The 17,244-nt window shown below is 47.9% G+C and overlaps 1 protein-coding gene across 3 annotated transcripts in view; it reads right to left on the minus strand.

Annotated features, from left to right (window-relative positions):
- Positions 1 to 17,244, minus strand: part of DHDDS (dehydrodolichyl diphosphate synthase subunit) — a 105,355-nt gene that overhangs the window by 43,347 nt on the left and 44,764 nt on the right. For all 3 annotated transcript variants that reach the window (XM_063954725.1, XM_063954726.1, XM_063954724.1), the window contains exons 6-7: positions 6,199 to 6,300; positions 5,141 to 5,255 (exon numbers count right to left, since the gene is read on the minus strand). In XM_063954725.1, coding sequence (XP_063810795.1) covers positions 5,141 to 5,255; positions 6,199 to 6,300 — 217 coding nt within the window. The remainder of the gene's footprint in view (positions 1 to 5,140; positions 5,256 to 6,198; positions 6,301 to 17,244) is intronic.

Raw genomic sequence — 17,244 nt, forward strand, 5'->3', positions numbered from 1 at the left:
CGTCTGGGTGTCGTCCGGCCTGGATCCCTGGATGCAGGATATTGTGTCCTGGGGATACAGGCTGGAGTTTCAAATTCTTCCACCTCACCGATTCTTCAAATCAGGCTTGCCAGCTTTGCTGCCAGACAGAGCTATTCTACAGGAATCTGTCTGAAAATTGGAACTGTCGGAAGTCATTGTTCCAGTTCCACCTCATCAAAAAAACAAGGGTTACTATTTGAACCTTTTTGTGGTACCGAAGCCGGATGCTTCGGTCAGGCCAATTTTGAACTTGAAATCGTTAAACCCTTACCTAAGTGAGTTCAAATTCAAAATGGAATCTCTGAGGGCGGTGATCTCAGGTCTGGAGGAGGGGGGAGTTTCTGTTGTCCCTGGACATCAAGGATGCGTACCTCCACATTGCCATTTCCCATCAGGTTTGTACTGTTAGACGATCACTATCAGTTTTAATCACTACCATTCGGTCTTTCCATGGCACCAAGGATCTTCACCAAGGTGATGCCGGAGATGATGGTTCTCCTCCGCAAGCAGGGGGTGAACATAATTCCATATCTGGAAGACCTGCTGATCAAGGCATCGTCCAGGGAGAAGTTGTTACGGTCCATTGCTCTCACAACGCATCTGCTCAGGGAGCACGGTTGGATCCTGAACCTACCAAAGTCTCATTTGGAGTCAACAAGGAGGCTGTCTTTCCTGGGGATGATCCTCGGAGGTGCAGAGGGTGTTTCTCCCGGTGGAGAAAGCGTTGGTGATACAGTCAATGGTCCAGGATGTCTTGAAGCCTGCCCGGATATCAGTTCATCAGTGCATCTGCCTTTTGGGGAAGATAGTTGCCTCCTACGAGGCTCTGCAGTACGTAAGGTTTCATGCTCGGTCCTTTCAGCTGGATCTCCTGGACCAGTGGTCGGGATCTCACCTACACATGCACCAGAGGATACGTCTGTCGCCGAAAGCCAGGATTTCGCTCCTCTGGTGGCTACAACTGCCACACCTTCTGGAGGGCCGCAGGTTCGGGGTTCAGGACTGGATCCTTCTAACCACGGATGCAAGTCTCAGAGGTTGGGAAGCAGTCACTCGAGGGGAAACCTTCCAAGGAAGGTGGTCAAGTCAGGAATCCCTTCTTCCTATAAACATCCTGGAGCTAAGAGCCGTGTACAACGGTCATCTTCAAGCAGCACACCTTCTACAGGGGTCAGGCTGTTCAGGTGCAGTCGGACAACATGACCAAGGTGTCCTACATTAACCGACAAGGAGGAACGAAGAGCAGAGCTGCAATGTCAGAGGTGGCAAGAATCCTCCTCTGGGCGGAAAGGCACGCAGTGGCGATGTCAGCAATATTCATTCCGGGAGTAGACAACTAGGAAGCGGACTTCCTCAGCAGACACGATCTCCATCCAGGAGAGTGGGGCCTCCACCCGGAGGTGTTCAAGGAGGTAACCGGTTGGTGGGGTGTACCTCACATAGACATGATGGCCTCCCACCTCAACAAGAAGCTGCAGAGGTACTGTTCCAGGTTGAGAGACCCACAAGCAGTGGCGGTGGACGCACTGGTGACACCGTGGGTGTTCCAGTCAGTGTATGCGTTTCCTCCACTTCCTCTAAGAGTTCTACAGCTTGTAAAAAGAACAAGGGTTCAGGCAATCCTCATTGCTCCGGACTGGCCAAAAAGGGATAGGTACGCGGATCTGCTGGATCAACTACTGGAAGATCCACGGCCTCTACCTCTTCGGGAGGATCTTCTATAACAGGGGCCTTTCGATTATCAAGACTTGCCACGGCTACGTTTGAGGGCATGGCGGTTGAGCGCCAGATCTTAGCTCGGAAGGGTATTCAGAGCACGGTGATTCCTACTTTGATAAAGGCTAGGAAGGGAGTGGCATCTAAACATTATCATCAAATTTGGAAAAAAAATGCGTGTCTTGATGTGAATCCAAGAAGTTTCCTGCAGTGGAGTTTCAACTTGGACAGTTTCTCCTGTTCCTGCAAGCCTGAGATTGGGGTCACTAAAGGTCCAAATTTCGGCGTTACCCATTGGCTGCCCTCCCTGAGGTTCAGACCCTTTTGAAAGGGGTTCTGCACAACCTCCCTTTGTAGCGCCGGCGGCTCCCTGGGACCTTGATGTGGTGTTGCATTTCCTGCAATCGGATTGGTTTGAGCCTCTACAGGAGGTTCAAGTTTCTCACGTGGAAGGCTGTCACTTTGTTGGCCTTGGCTTCTGCACGACCTGTAATGAAATGTGTCGGAATTGGGGGCTTTGTCCTGTAAAAGTCCCTATTTGGTCTTCCATGAAGAAAGGGCGGAACTCAGGATGCGTCAACAGTTCCTTCCAAAGGTTGTGTTGGCTTTTCATATCAACCAACCTATTGTGGTGCCAGTGGCTACTGACTCCTCGATTACTTCAAAGGCCTTGGATGTTGTGAGGGCTTTGAAGATCTATGTGAGGAGCACTGCTCGTCACAGAAAATCTGACTCTCTGTTTGTCCTGTATGATCCCAAGAAAATTGGGTTTCCTGCTTCTTAGCAGACGATTTCTCACTGGATCAGGTTCACTATCCAGCATGCTTATACTACGGCAGGACTGCCGCGTCCAAAATCTGTTAAGGCCCACTCTACTCGTAAGGTGGGTTCTTCCTGGGCGGCTGCCTGGGGTGTCTCGGCTTTACAGCCTTGCCGAGCGGCTACTTGGTCTGTGTCGAATACGTTTGCTAAGTTTTACTAGTTCGATACTTTGGCCTCTGAGGACCTCAAGTGTGGTCAATCAGTTCTGCAGGAGCCTCCACGCTCTCCCTCCCGTTCTGGGAGATTTGGTACATCCCCATGGTACTAATATGGACACCAGCATCCTCTATGATAGGGGTGGGCAAAATACGGCCCGCGGGCCGGATGCGGCCCGCAAACTGATCCTGCCCGGCCCACTGCCTCCCACCAGCGAGCAATGACAAGCGGCCCGACCGGCTGAGCTGCTTGTCATTGCTCTGCACTGCAGTACCTCCAAGCTGCCAGCGGCGCCACTCTCCCCTGCTGCTGCGTTGTAGCAGCCTCCTCCAGAGTCCCCAGTGACAGCGGCTGTGTTCAGCCGAGAAGGGGGCGGGACTACCTGCCGATGAGGGGGCGGGGCTACACGGGACAAGAGCCAGACTGCTACAGATCCATCCTTCCTGCCACTGCCAGCCAGATCAGCAAGTTAATGGGAAAAGTGAAAGAAAGTGTGTGTGTGTGTGTGTGTGTGTATATTTGTGTGTGCGGGCAGTGGCGTCAGACTGTTTTTAGGTTTGGGGGAGAGATCTTTAGCTCTCGCTGTACCAACCCCTCCCGTGTTCTATCACCATGTCTCCACCATGTTCTGTCACTATGTCACCCATCCCCCCCCCCGTGTTCTGTCACTATGTCACACCCCCCGTGTTCTGTCACTATGTCACACCCCCCGTGTTCTGTCACTATGTCACACCCCCCGTGTTCTGTCACTATGTCACACCCCCCGTGTTCTGTCACTGTGTCACCTCCCCGTGTTCTGTCACTGTGTCACACCCCCCGTGTTCTGTCACTGTCACCCCCCCCGTGTTCTGTCACTGTGTCACACCCCCCGTGTTCTGTCACTGTGTCACACCCCCCGTGTTCTGTCACTGTGTCACACCCCCCCGTGTTCTGTCACTGTGTCACCTCCCCGTGTTCTGTCACTGTGTCAACCCCCCCCCCCGTGTTCTGTCACTGTGTCACCTCCCCGTGTTCTGTCGCTGTCAATCCCACCATGTTCTGTCACCATGTCACCCCCCCCCCGTGTTCTGTCACTGTCACCCCCACCGTGTTCTGTCACCCCCCCTCCCTGTGTTCTTTCACTGTGCACACCCCCCGTGTTCTGTCACCGTGTCACACATCCGTGTTCTGTCACTGTCACCCCCACCGTGTTCTGTCACTGTGTCACACCCCCCGTGTTCTGTCTCCGTGTCACACATCCGTGTTCAGTCACTGTCACCCCCCCCTCCCCGTGTTCTGTCACTGTGTCACCCCCACCGTTTTCTGTCACTGTGTCACACACCCGTGTTCTGTCACTGTCACCCCCCCCCTCCCCGTGTTCTGTCACTGTGTCACCCCCACCGTGTTCTGTCACCGTGTCACACACCCGTGTTCTGTCACTGTCACCCCGCCTCCCCGTGTTCTGTCACCGTGTCACACCCCCCATGTTCAGTCACAGTGTCACCCCCACCGTGTTCTGTCACTGTGTCTCCCCCCCCCCCCGTGTTCTGTCACCCCCACCGTGTTCTGTCACCGTGTCACACCTTTCCCCAGGGGCCATAAGACACTGGATAATTTGCTTGCTGCACAATAATTATCCTAAATAAAATGTTAATGTGTAAAAAGGCTCTCTACCTGCCGTAATGTGTGTAAAAGGGGCTCTACCTTCCATACTGTGTAAAAGGGGCTCTACCTGGTGTAATGTGTGTAAGTGGCGCTGTGTGGCGCAATTTGAATAATGGAGACTATTGTGCAGCCTAATATGAATCTGTATTATTTTTTGCCCACACCCCTTCCACATGAAGCCACGTCCCTATATTTTTGGCAAGTGGGGCGAGCTGCTATTTTGTATATGGCCCTCGGATACTGACAGGAAATGTCAAGTGGCCCCTCAGCTGAAATAATTGCCCACCTCTGCTCTAGGATGTAAGAGAAAATAGGATTTTAATTACCTACCGGTAAATCCTTTTCTCATAGTTCGTAGAGGATGCTGGGCGCCCATCCAGCGCTTCGTTTTCTTGCTGTGGTTACTTGGTCAGTACTGCTTTGTTCTTAGTTAAGTACTGTGTTATTACTTGGTTCAGTAATGTTCTTCAGCTGTTGCTGAGTTTTCCGGCTTGGTTGCCGGGTTTGCCTTGTTTGTGTGAGCTGGTATGAATCTCGCCACTATCTATGTATGTCGTCGCCTCGGGCACAGTTTCTAGACTGAGTCTGGTAGGAGAGGCATAGAGGGAGGAGCCAGCCCACACTGTTAAACTCTTAAAGTGCCAATGGCTCCTGGTGGACCCGTCTATACCCCATGGTACTAATATGGACCCCAGCATCCTCTACGGACTACGAGAAAAGGATTTACCAGTAGGTAATTAAAATCCTATTTTTGCTGTAAAAGAAAATGAAAAAGACTAACCTGCCACAAAAGGAAGTCACTGAGCCTAATTTCTCCAGATGTACGGATGAGGAGGTCAGGGTTTGGAGAATTAGAAGTGTACAGACAATGGTCCAGAAGACTCTCAGATACATCACTAAACAAAAAAAATACAATATATTAAGCATAGAGTCTTAAACTTTTTATGGTTATGTAACAAATTATGGACCTTATTCAGGTTGGATTGCAGATTCTGCTAAAAAGCAGAATGCTCAATGCTTCCTACCGCATGCTGGGGTCCGCCTGGCGCAGGACAAAGCCACCCAGCATGCTGACCGCCCCTGCCCAGAAGCTGCGACCTCAAGCAACTGTGGATGGCCCTCTGCCTTCGCAGCCTGGCTGTGAAGGCAGGCGCGCCACCACTATTCTTTCCTTCAGAGCGGCTGCGTGTAAGGTCATGCAGCAGCCCCGAAAACAGCACCAATCCGTCCCCGTTCGTAGCTTCCCGACCCCGCAATGCTGCCACACAAACACCTCTGCCTGTCAATCATGCAGAGGCGTTTGCAGCCAATGCGATCCAATCGCACATTGGCAGCTAAAAGGGCAAATTGCGGTCACACTGCGATAGGGATGTGACCTGAATAAGGCCACAATTTAATTAGCCTAGGTAGATTACCGCGGGATAATTGATACCCCAGGGCTATACAATTAGCCCCAAAGCCAGGAGTTAAATCTGGGTTTTTTTTCCACCTGCCGCAGCAGGTCACAAATTTTTTTTTCAAGATAACTAGTGGCTTAACAGGTGAAAAAGGGAGTACAATTGATTAGCCCCAGGCGTTAAAGCCCAAATCTACTTTGCTTTTACACCCGCAGTAATTTAGCGCTGCTAATTGAATACTTGTCTTAATATGACAAAGTACTAAATCACTGACAAGCCGAAGAAAAGTTGACGAGTAAAACTAATTATAAAAAGTATTTGAAAATTTTAATTTTCCAGCCACATACATGTGTAGTCTTATATGAATACAGATTGAAAAGAACTTATAAATATTTACTTCCCATGCACAGACTGGTATGATCACTTTCTGCTAGATAAATACCTGGGATCTAGAAGACCCTCTTTAACGCCCCAGGCAGCCTCTCGAACTGCATTGCTGATCTCATGTCGGGATGTGTAAGCAAAGCAAACATTTAGAAAACACCTAAAAAAAAAAAATCCATAGTAACGGGTCTCAAAAATGCATAGTAGGTCAATGCTAAATCTGATATGTGGGTCTGAAACACACATTAATAACTTATATTTGTTTGTTAGAGCATTAAAAACAAAATAAAAAATAATTTGATTAACTAATTTAGAAATAAAAATAGGATTTTAATTACCTACCGGTAAATCCTTTTCTCGTAGTCCGGAGAGGATACTGGGGTTCCATTTAGTACCATGGGGTATAGACGGGTCCACTAGGAGCCATGGGCACTTTAAGAATTTGATAGTGTGGGCTGGCTCTTCCCTCTATGCCCCAACTACCAGACTCAGTCTAGGAAACGGTGCTGAAGAGACGGACATACTTTGAGAGAAGGACAGATAAAGATAGTGGTGAGATTCCGAACCAGCACACACAGAGGAAAGCTATGCTAACCCAACTTTAAACAGGAACAGCAACAGCTGAACCAACAATACTTAACCAAGTAACAGTGCAGGAAGAACGAAGCAACGGGAGGGCGCCCAGTATCCTCTACGGACTACGAGAAAAGGATTTACCGGTAGGTAATTAAAATCCTATTTTCTCTTATTCTCTTACGTCTTAGAGGATACTGGGGTTCCATTTAGTACCATGGGGATGTTCCAAAGCTCCCAAACCGGGTGGGAGAGTGTTGAGGTTCCTGAAGAACTGATTGACCAAACTGAAGGTCCTCAGAGGCCAAAGTATCGAACTAGTAGAACTTAGCAAACGTGTTCAAACCAGACCAAGTAGTCGCTCGGTAGAGCTGTAAAGCAGAGTCACCCCGGGCAACCGCCCAGGAAGAACCCACCGACCTAGTAGAGTGGGCCTGTACAGATTTTGGAACCGGCAAACCTGCCGTGGCATAAGCATGCTGCATAGTGAGCCTGATCCAGAGTGCAATTGTCTGCTTTGAAGCAGGACACCCAATTTTATTGGGATTATATAGAACGAACAGCGAGTCGGATTTCCTGTGACGAGCTGTCCTCTTTATGTATACCTTCAAAGCCCTCACAACATTCAAAGACTTTGAAGTAGCAGCAGTGTCGGTGATAACTGGAACCACAATAGGTTGGTTGATGTGAAACGCAGACACCACTTTCGGAAGAAATTGCTGACGAGTTCTGAGTTCAGCTCTGTCCTCACGGAAAATTAAATAGGGGCTCTTGGGAGACTTAGCCCCTAGCTCCGACACACGTCTTGCTGAAGCCAAGGTCAACAGTGTGATAGTCTTCCACGTAAGGTATTTTACGTCCACCTCCTGTAATGGTTCAAACCAGTCCGATTGGAGGAACTACAGCACCAAACTGAGATCCCAAGGTGCCGTGGGAGGCACAAAGGGAGGTTGGATGCGCAGAACACCTTTCAAAAACATCTGGACCTCAGGGAGAGAAGCCAATTGTTTTTTAAAGAAAATGGACAAGGCCGAAATCTGGACTTTTATGGAGCCCAGACGTAGGCCCACATCCACACCTGCCTGCAGAAAAAGCAGCAAACGTCACAGGTGAAATTCCACCGCAGAATAAGTTCTACTCTCACACCTAGAGACGCTAGAATCAGCCGTTCAACTTCCATTCCGTCAAACGTAGCCGCGGTAAGTCCTGATAGACAAACAAGCCCTGTTGCAGAAGATCCTCGCGAAGAGGTAGAGGCAACGGATCTGTAGAGGTCACGGATCTTCAAGGAGCATCTCCAGAAGGTCCGCGTACCAGGCCCTTCTTGGCCAGTCCAGAGCAATGAGTATTGCTTGAACCTTTTCTCTTTTTATTCTTTTAAGAATTCTTCGGATCAGAGGCAGTGGAGGAAACATGTACACCATCTGATAGACCCAAGGAGTGATCAGAGCGTCTACTGCTACTGCCTGTGGGTCTCTCGACCTGGAATACCACCGCTTGAGCTTCTTGTTGAGTCGAGAGGCCATCATGTCGATTTGTGGATATCCCCACCGACGTATCAAGCACCTGAACACTTCCGGTTGAAGGCCCCACTCCCCCGGGTGCAGGTCGTGTCTGCTGAGGAAGTCTGCTTCCCAGTTGTCTACTCCCGGAATGAAGACCGCTAACAACACCATAGTGTTTTTTTCTGCCCAGAGAATTATTGACACCTCTGACATTGACATCGTTCCGCCCTGTCGGTTTATGTACGTCACTGCCGTCACATTGTCCGACTGGACCTGAATGGTCCGATCGTGAAGAAGATAAGAGGCCTGCAGAAGGACGTTGTATATGACCCTGAGTTCCAGAATGTTGATTGGAGGGATGACTTACTGAGTTGAACATATTCCTTGAAACTGCACCCCCTGGGTGACTGCTCCCAAACCTCTGTGGCTTGTGTCCGTGGTTAACAGGATCCAGTCCTGAATTCTGAACCTCCGACCCTCGACGAGGTACGAAATCTGTAGCCACCACAGAAGGGAGATCCTGGCTTTTGGCAACAGACGGATCCTCTGGTGCATGTGAAGATGCGATCCGGACCATTTGTCCAACAGATTGAGCTGGAAGGGTCTTGCATGAAACACTCCGCATTGAAGAACCTCGTAAGAGGCCACCATTTTCCCCAGAAGGCGAATGCATAGATGCACCGATATCCGGGTTGGCTTCAGGACATCCCGAACCATCGACTGGATTACCAATGTCTTTTCCAACGGAAGGAACACTTTCTGCGACTCCGTATCCAGTATCATTCCCACGAATGGGAGCCTCTGTGTTGGCTCTAGGTGAGATTTCGGAAAGTTCAGAATCCACCCGTGATCCTGGAGAAGTTTGGTTGAGAGACCAATGCTGCCCAGCAACCTCTCCCTGGACGGCGCCTTTATCAGAAGATCGTCCAGGTACGGAATTATGTTCACTCCCTGCTTGCGGAGTATAAACATCATCTCTGCCATCACTTTGGTGAACACCCTCGGTGCCCTGGAGACACTAAATAGCAGGGCCTGGAACTGGTAGTGACAGTCCTGCAGTGCAAACCGTAGATAAGCCTGATGAGGCGGCCAGATCGGAATGTGAAGGTATGCATCCTTGATATCCAGAGACACTAGGAATTCCCCTTCCTCCAGACCTGAGATCACTGCTCTCAGAGACTCCATCTTGAACTTGAACACTCTTAACGGGTTCAAGGACTTGAGGTTCAGAATTGGTCGTACCGAACTGTCCGGATTCGGTACTACAAACAAGTTGGTATAGTACCACTTGCTGTGCAGATGAGGTGGAACTGGAACAATGACTCGAGTCTGTACCAGTTTTTGGATGGCCTGCTGTAAAGTTATACTTGCCTCTTGTGAAGCTGGTAAGCCTGATTTGAAGAATCTGTGAGGTGGAAGCTCTTGGAACTCCAGTCTGTAGCCCTGGGAAATAACATCTATGACCCAGGGGTCCCGGCACGAACTTGACCAGATGCGACTGAAGAATTTTAGTCGGGCTCCCACCTGACAGTCCTCCAGGCATCGTGGTCCACCATCATGCTGAAAGCATCTGCAGTTGCTGGTTTGCGTAGTTTACCTCTTGCGCCTCTGGAGGCCGTAGAAGCACCTCTGGATTTTCCCTTACACTTGGCTGTCCGAAAGCACTGTAAATTTGAAGCTGAATAGGCTTTCTTGGCTGGGGGAGCTGCAGAAGGAAGATACGTAGACTTACCCGAAGTAGCTTTGGAGATCCATTTGTCCAGCTCGTCTCCAAACAAGGCCTCTCCTGTGAATGGTAGGCCTTCCACGCCTTTCCTGGAGTCCGCATCAGCAGTCCACTGGTGTAGCCACAAGCCCCTGTGTGCCGACACTGCCATAGCAGTGGTGCATGCATTAAGCAAACCAATCTCTTTTATGGCTTCCACCATAAAGTTTGCAGAGTCCTGTATATGCTGCAGGAGTAAAACAACATCCCACTAGACAAGGAATCTAACCCCCTCAATTAGGTTACATGACCAATTAGCAATGGCTTTTGTGATCCATGCAAATGCAATAGTGGGTCTCTGGGCCACCCCAGCAGCTGTGTACAATGACTTGAGTGTAGTGTCAATTTTACGATCAGCCGTATCACCAGGGACAGGCAATACAATTTTTCGTGACAGCCTGGAGACAGATGCGTCCACTATCGGTGGATTTTCCCATTTTTTCCTATCCTCCAGAGGAAAAGGAAAAGATGAGAGCAACCTTTTAGGGATTTGAAATTTCTTATCAGGATTAACCCACGGTTCTTCAAACAGGGTATTCAATTCCTTTGACGCAGTAAAAGTGACTGAGGACTTATTTTTTACATTAAAATAAGACTCCTCACACTCTGACACCTTATCAGGAATTTGCAGAACCTCTCTGATAGCCTCTATAAGAGCCTCAATTCCCTGTGACAGAATAGATCCCCCCCACCAAATTCACCTCACCCTCCTCCATGTCTGGCCCGTCAGCATCAGAGTCAGACTGCAGGATATGTGCCAGAGATCATTTTTGCGGACAAATGGCAGGGTATTGATATGCTGGTTTGAGGACTGAGTCTCTATTCATAAACTCATCCACAGTCTGTCTTAGGTATTGCGTCTCTTTCATATTGCGGGATAGCTTTGTAGAAATATTTGAGATCATTCCCTTAATGGAATTAACCCAGTCCAGTTCAGCCCCGCTATTCTGGGAAGGTGCACTGCCCTAAGTACCCAGTAGTGAGCCCCCTGGTGAAGAGGAACAGTCCGCTGTACAAGAAACACACTCGTTGCCTGACATAATGTAAATGAGACAGCACACACACACACACACACACACACACACACACAGGAAAAGGTTAAGCACAAGTAACCCACAAAGAGCCCTTCAGGGAGACACAGTTATTTGGAGCCAGCCCCCACCGCGCCTTTATTGCTAATGCCAAGCTTAGCCGGGTCGCAGACTAAGTAGGGGACTTAGTACCTTAATAATCCCCCCCCCCCCCCCCCCCCCCCTGCTATGACCCCCTGGTACCGCTGAGGTAATCTGGAGTCTCTCCGGAGTAGTTGCACATCCCTGTCAGTCAGCATCTGTGTCCACTGCAGAGGGAAAATGGCGCTGGTGAGCTGCTGGATCCGCTCATAGTGAAGCCCAGCCCCTTCAATGGCACGCAGTCCTCCCTTTTTTTATACTGACTGAGGTAATCTGGTGCTTAAAATGGAGAGAAAACTGTTTTAAGGCTGTTTTTGCCAGTGTGGGTACTGTGTACAGTGTACTGAGAAGCAGCTCTGTACTGTGTCTGGAGACGCATTCCGCCTCGGTTAGAAGCCAGGCGTCTCCGTACCCTTATGCCACCATAATGGCAGGCGACCCGATAGTCGGAACGACGGCTTAGTACTCACCACTCATCATTCTTATGGCTCTGTTAGGGGTGGCAGCATGCTGCGGGAATGTACGCTGGCCGTGGTGGGGCTTGCCAATAGTTCCCTCAGAAGCTCAGTGTCCTGTCAGCGTGGAACGGGACCATTAACCCTTCAAGAGGTTGGCCTGGTCTTCCCCCCCTAACCCCCCCCCCCCCCCCCCCCCAACCTAAGTCCAACAAAGCAGGCAGGCTGGTGCCAACCAGCCCTGCCTGGTAAATAACAAACATAGAAAATAAATGCAGAAAACTCTTCAGGAGCTTCCATAAGCGTGACCGGCTCCTACAGGCACATTTTCTAGACTGAGTCTGGTAGGAGGGGCATAGAGAGAGGAGCCAGCACACACTATCAAATTCTTAAAGTGCCCATGGCTCCTAGTGGACCCGTCTATACCCCATGATACTAAATGGAACCCCAGTATCCTCTAGGACGTAAGAGAAATAGGAAATTGATAACCCAAGCACGTCTATCACTTCCCTCAAACTTTGACTGTAATACACTCCTTTGTATGCAAATTATGGGAGAGAGATAGTAATGCTAAAATTCTGTACCACCTACAACCTATATTTTCTCAATATATACCACACTCCCAGCTCACACTTGTAACATAGTGGGCGGAATTCATATGTTTTTATGGCCGGCAGTCACTAGCTGGCTTTGAATGGAGCTATTCTAATGTAGCTCCATTTGGGCGCATTCGGCTGCTGGCATCTGCATTTCAGCTTGCACTTGCCGGGGTTGGCAAGCTGACATGTGTGAAAAGTTTTGTAAATGTCAAACCAGACACTAATGGGCGCGATCAGCGCAATAGGGAACATCAATTATATATCGCCCCCCTCCGATCTCCTGTCACTTTAGATGGGAGATCGGGGATGATAACATTTGACTTCCAACCCCTCCCCCCCCCCCATCCCAACTATAGTGAAATGACTGCTGCAAGTGCCTGGCTGTGGGGTGGGGAAATATCTTCTAACCCAAGCATGGCCCATTGCTATTCCACTACTGGTGTTTAGGTTTATTGATAAAATATAGTCAATACATGTAGTTGTAGCTCTCAGTAAAGCATTCTTAGAAATTTAAAAAACAATGAGCATCTATACAGACATCTATCCTGCAATGAAATTGGACGGACAATGGTGAAATGTGTCTTTAGTTTTGAAATATAGATTTCACTGTGCCATGGGATACTCATCTGCATAAGGGTGATCTCTTCTGGCAGGGAGAGTGATACATTCTGACAAGTGTGAGTACACAGAATATCGGCATGTGCTTTCTATTGCCTTTTTATCCTTCCTATTGGCATGGTAAAAGATTTTCTTCAGGGGACATAGTTACAATACACAGCTTTTGGCCGTCTCATAACAGTTGCAATCAGAGCCGGCCCTAACCAATATGATGCCCTAGGCAAGATTTTGGCTGGCGCCCCCTAGCACCACCGCTGGTTCCGCCTCTGACCTTGCACCTCTTTCCCAGAACCATCACTCCTCACCCATAGCAGTCCTTATTTTGGCGTTTGTACCCCCTATGTTTTAAATAGGAACAGTTCGCACATTTGGAGCACAGCCCAAAAAGGGGTGTGTTTTTGCTGGCAAGGGGCATGGTCACACAATAGTAACCCCAATCCCAATTACGCCACACAGTACTGCAACTTTATTCACATTTGATCATGCGATAGTGTCGATAATTCATATTACATCCCACAGTAGTATCACTTTACCTTATAAACATTACTCCTCACAGTAGAGCCCCTTATTCACATTACATCACACTGAATTGCTCCTTATTCACATTACACCACAACCTATTGCTCTTTATTCATATTAGACGACCCTTTCTATACGTAACGCCACATAGTAGAGCACCTTATACACATAATGCCACACATTAGTAATGCATTTATATACATAATTCCACACAGTAATGCCCCTTACACATTATTAATGTCCTTATAAACATAATGCGTCTTACACATTATGACAACCTTTATTAATGCCCTTTTACACATAATGTCCCTTACATATATGCTGCATATTATTAATGCCCTTATACACATAATGACACACATAGTGCCCCCTACACATTTGCTGCACATTATTAGTGCCCCTATACACATAATGACACACATACAGTAGTACCCTGTTACACATATGCCGCACATTATTAATGCCCTTATACACATAATGACACACATAGTGCCCCTTACACATATGTTGCACATTATTAATGCATTTTTACATGTCACACATAACGCTCCTTACACATATTCCGAACACTACTGCACAACCAACCCACTCACACTGCCACTAACACTGTGACCTCTGCCTCTGCTTGGATACAGATGTGTCCTCATAAATCTTGCCTCAATGCTAACGTTGGGCACCTTTTTTTATGAAAATGCATCTTATTTGCATTGCAATGTGGCTAGGATGCACAAGCAGATTCTGCTGATTAAAATGATATGCAGCATGCCTATATATTGTGTGAGACTGTGGCTGTATCTGCATCTGCATAAGAAATGCTACATACAGAATATAGGCATGTCGCATATCATTTTAATCAGCAGAAGCTGCTGATGCCCCTAGGCATATCAAATGCCCTAGGCAATTGCCTAGTTTGCCTATGCCTATGGCCGGCTCTGGTTGCAATACCCAAGGGATATTGTATTGGTTTCCTGCATTCAAGTTTTAGCACAGACTGGGAGGAAAGACCAATAAGCTTTTTATTGCTTAAAAAGCTGTAACTGCAGAAGAGTATTTCCTATCTATACCATGAACAGCACAAATAAAGTGATTTAAATATCTACTTGGAGATTGTGCATATTTATAAACTGGCTGTTTTTTTTTTTTTTTTAAACTAGAAATCACTGATATCCCTGATGAGCAAATACGTCAGGCCAGACAATTTTTAGAATTTCTGGCTTCTAGGAAATGGAACGTCTTTATTTTATTAGCTCAGCCCACAGAATCTACTCCTGAACATCTGGAGGAGACTCCAGTACTGAAAAGAAAAAATTATTTAATCTACATACAGTGCAGAGGTGGTCAACTTTTTACTGCATGGGACTTAAGGCCCCCATACATCAGAGATACATTGGGGCAATGTCCTGATTCCCCGACCCAGCTGTTGGAGAATTGGGACATGTTTAAAAATTCCAATTCCCTGATCCCTAATTGAAAACAGTAAGGATCGGCAAATCAGGCATTTTTAACATGTTTAATTTCCACGATCATTGCTGGCTGCCGATTGGCCTATCCGGTATAGAGGTATGGGGACCTATAGTCATCTTTGGGAACCATGCATCAGGTTTGAATGAATTCTGCACTTCCTTTTAATTATTCATTTAGTTGCAGGCTTTTACCAAGAGGGATAAAGTAAGGCATAAATTCTAGCTTAAGTGCACTCACCACACAAAGCCCGCAATAAGCCCAGAGGGTGTCCTTAACGTGGATTGCCGTTTGCACCCTCTTAAAGTGAACCCTCTGGGCTTACCGCAGACAGTAATTCAATAAATCCAGGTAATAACCCAGGTGCTACAAGCCCGCATAATACCCGCAGGTAATTGCATCTGCCACATAGCTCATTAGGAAACAAGGTACTTCTATAAACTAATAAGAATGTGTATTATCCTTCACAAAAGCTTTAGAGAGGATAATAAAATCCTAACCCAAAGCAACAAAAAGAAAAAATGTTGGGCTTCCAATCCATAGATTAGAGCAGTGTTTCCCAACCTTGGTCCTCAAGGCAAACCAAAGGTCCAGGTTTTAAGGATAACTATACTTGAGCACAGGTGACTTAAACAGTACCTCAGTTATTTTGACCATCTGTGCTCAAGCATGGATACCCTCAAAATCTGGACTGTCAGTGTGTCTTGAAGACCATGGTTGGTAATCACTGGATTAGAGCATGTACCAACAACAGAGCATGTTTTGTGGATTTCTTGAAATCAAGAACAGGTAAATTACTCCATTTGGCTGGGTCAGAAATGTCCCACCTGCTTCCACAGACAGAAATCCTCAAAACATGACCTTTTGGGAAATACGAGTTTTATGGTAAGAACTTACCTTTGTTAAAACTCTTTCTGCGAGGTACACTGGGCTCCACAAGGATAGACATTGGGGTGTAGAGTAGGATCTTGATCCGAAGCACCAACAGGTTTAAAATCTTTGACCTTCTTCCCAAGATGCATAGCGCCGCCTCCTATATCACCCCGCCTCCGTGCACAGAAGCTCAGTTTTGTTAACCAGCCCAATGCAGTAGCAAGTAAAAGAGACAACAACTGCCAGTTGCCACAAACACCACACTCTCCCGACAGGAGAAGTGTCAGCGGCTAATGCCATACCAACTCAAAGAAACTAAGTGCGTCAGGGTGGGCGCCTTGTGGAGCCCAGTGTACCTCGCAGAAAGAGTTTTAACAAAGGTAAGTTCTTACCATAAAACTCGTTTTCTGCTGCGGGGTACACTGGGCTCCACAAGGATAGACATTGGGGATGTCCTAAAGCAGTTCCTTATGGAAGGGGACGCACTGAAGCGGGCACAAGAACCCGGCGTCCAAAGGAAACATCCTGGGAAGCGGCGATATCGAAGGCATAGAACCTAATGAACGTGTTCACTGAGGACCACGTAGTCGCCTTGCACAATTGTTCAAAGGTCACACCACGTTGGGCCGCCCAAGAAGGTCCAACTGACCGAGTAGAATGGGCCTTAATGTGATCAGGAGCAGAGAGACCAGCCTTCACATAAGCATGTGCAATCACCAGTCTAATCCATCTGGCCAGTTTGCTTGTGAGCAGGCCAGCCACGTTTGTGAAACCCAAACACAACAAAAATAAGAATTTACTCACCGGTAATTCTATTTCTCGTAGTCCGTAGTGGATGTTGGGAACTCCGTAAGGACCATGGGGAATAGACTGGCTCCGCAGGAGACTGGGCACTCTAAAAGAAAGATTAGGTACTATCTGGTGTGCACTGGCTCCTCCCTCTATGCCCCTCCTCCAGACCTCAGTTAAGGAAACTGTGCCCGGAAGAGCTGACACAACAAAGAAAAGATTTGGAATCCAGGGTAAGACTCATACCAGCCACACCAATCACACTGTACAACTTGTGATAACCATACCCAGTTAACAGTATGAACAACAACTGAGCCTCAGTAACAGATGGCTCATAACAATAACCCTTGAGTTAAGCAATAACTATATACATGTATTGCAGAGAGTCCGCACTTGGGACGGGCGCCCAGCATCCACTACGGACTACGAGAAATAGAATTACCGGTGAGTAAATTCTTATTTTCTCTGACGTCCTAGTGGACCATGGGGATTATACCAAAGCTCCCAAACGGGCAGGAGAGTGCGGATGACTCTGCAGCACCGAATGAGCAAAGGCAAGGTCCTCCTCAGCCAGGGTATCAAACTTGTAGAACTTAGCAAATGTGTTTGAACCCGACCAAGTAGCAGCTCGGCAAAGCTGTAAAGCCGAGACCCCTCGGGCAGCCGCCCAAGAAGAGCCCACCTTCCTTGTGGAATGGGCTTTTACTGATTTAGGATGCGGTAACCCTGCCGCAGAATGAGCTTGCTGAATCGTGTTACAGATCCAGCGCGCAAT

This window comes from Pseudophryne corroboree, chromosome 2 (assembly GCF_028390025.1).
Source record: "Pseudophryne corroboree isolate aPseCor3 chromosome 2, aPseCor3.hap2, whole genome shotgun sequence".
Lineage (NCBI taxonomy): Eukaryota > Metazoa > Chordata > Amphibia > Anura > Myobatrachidae > Pseudophryne > Pseudophryne corroboree.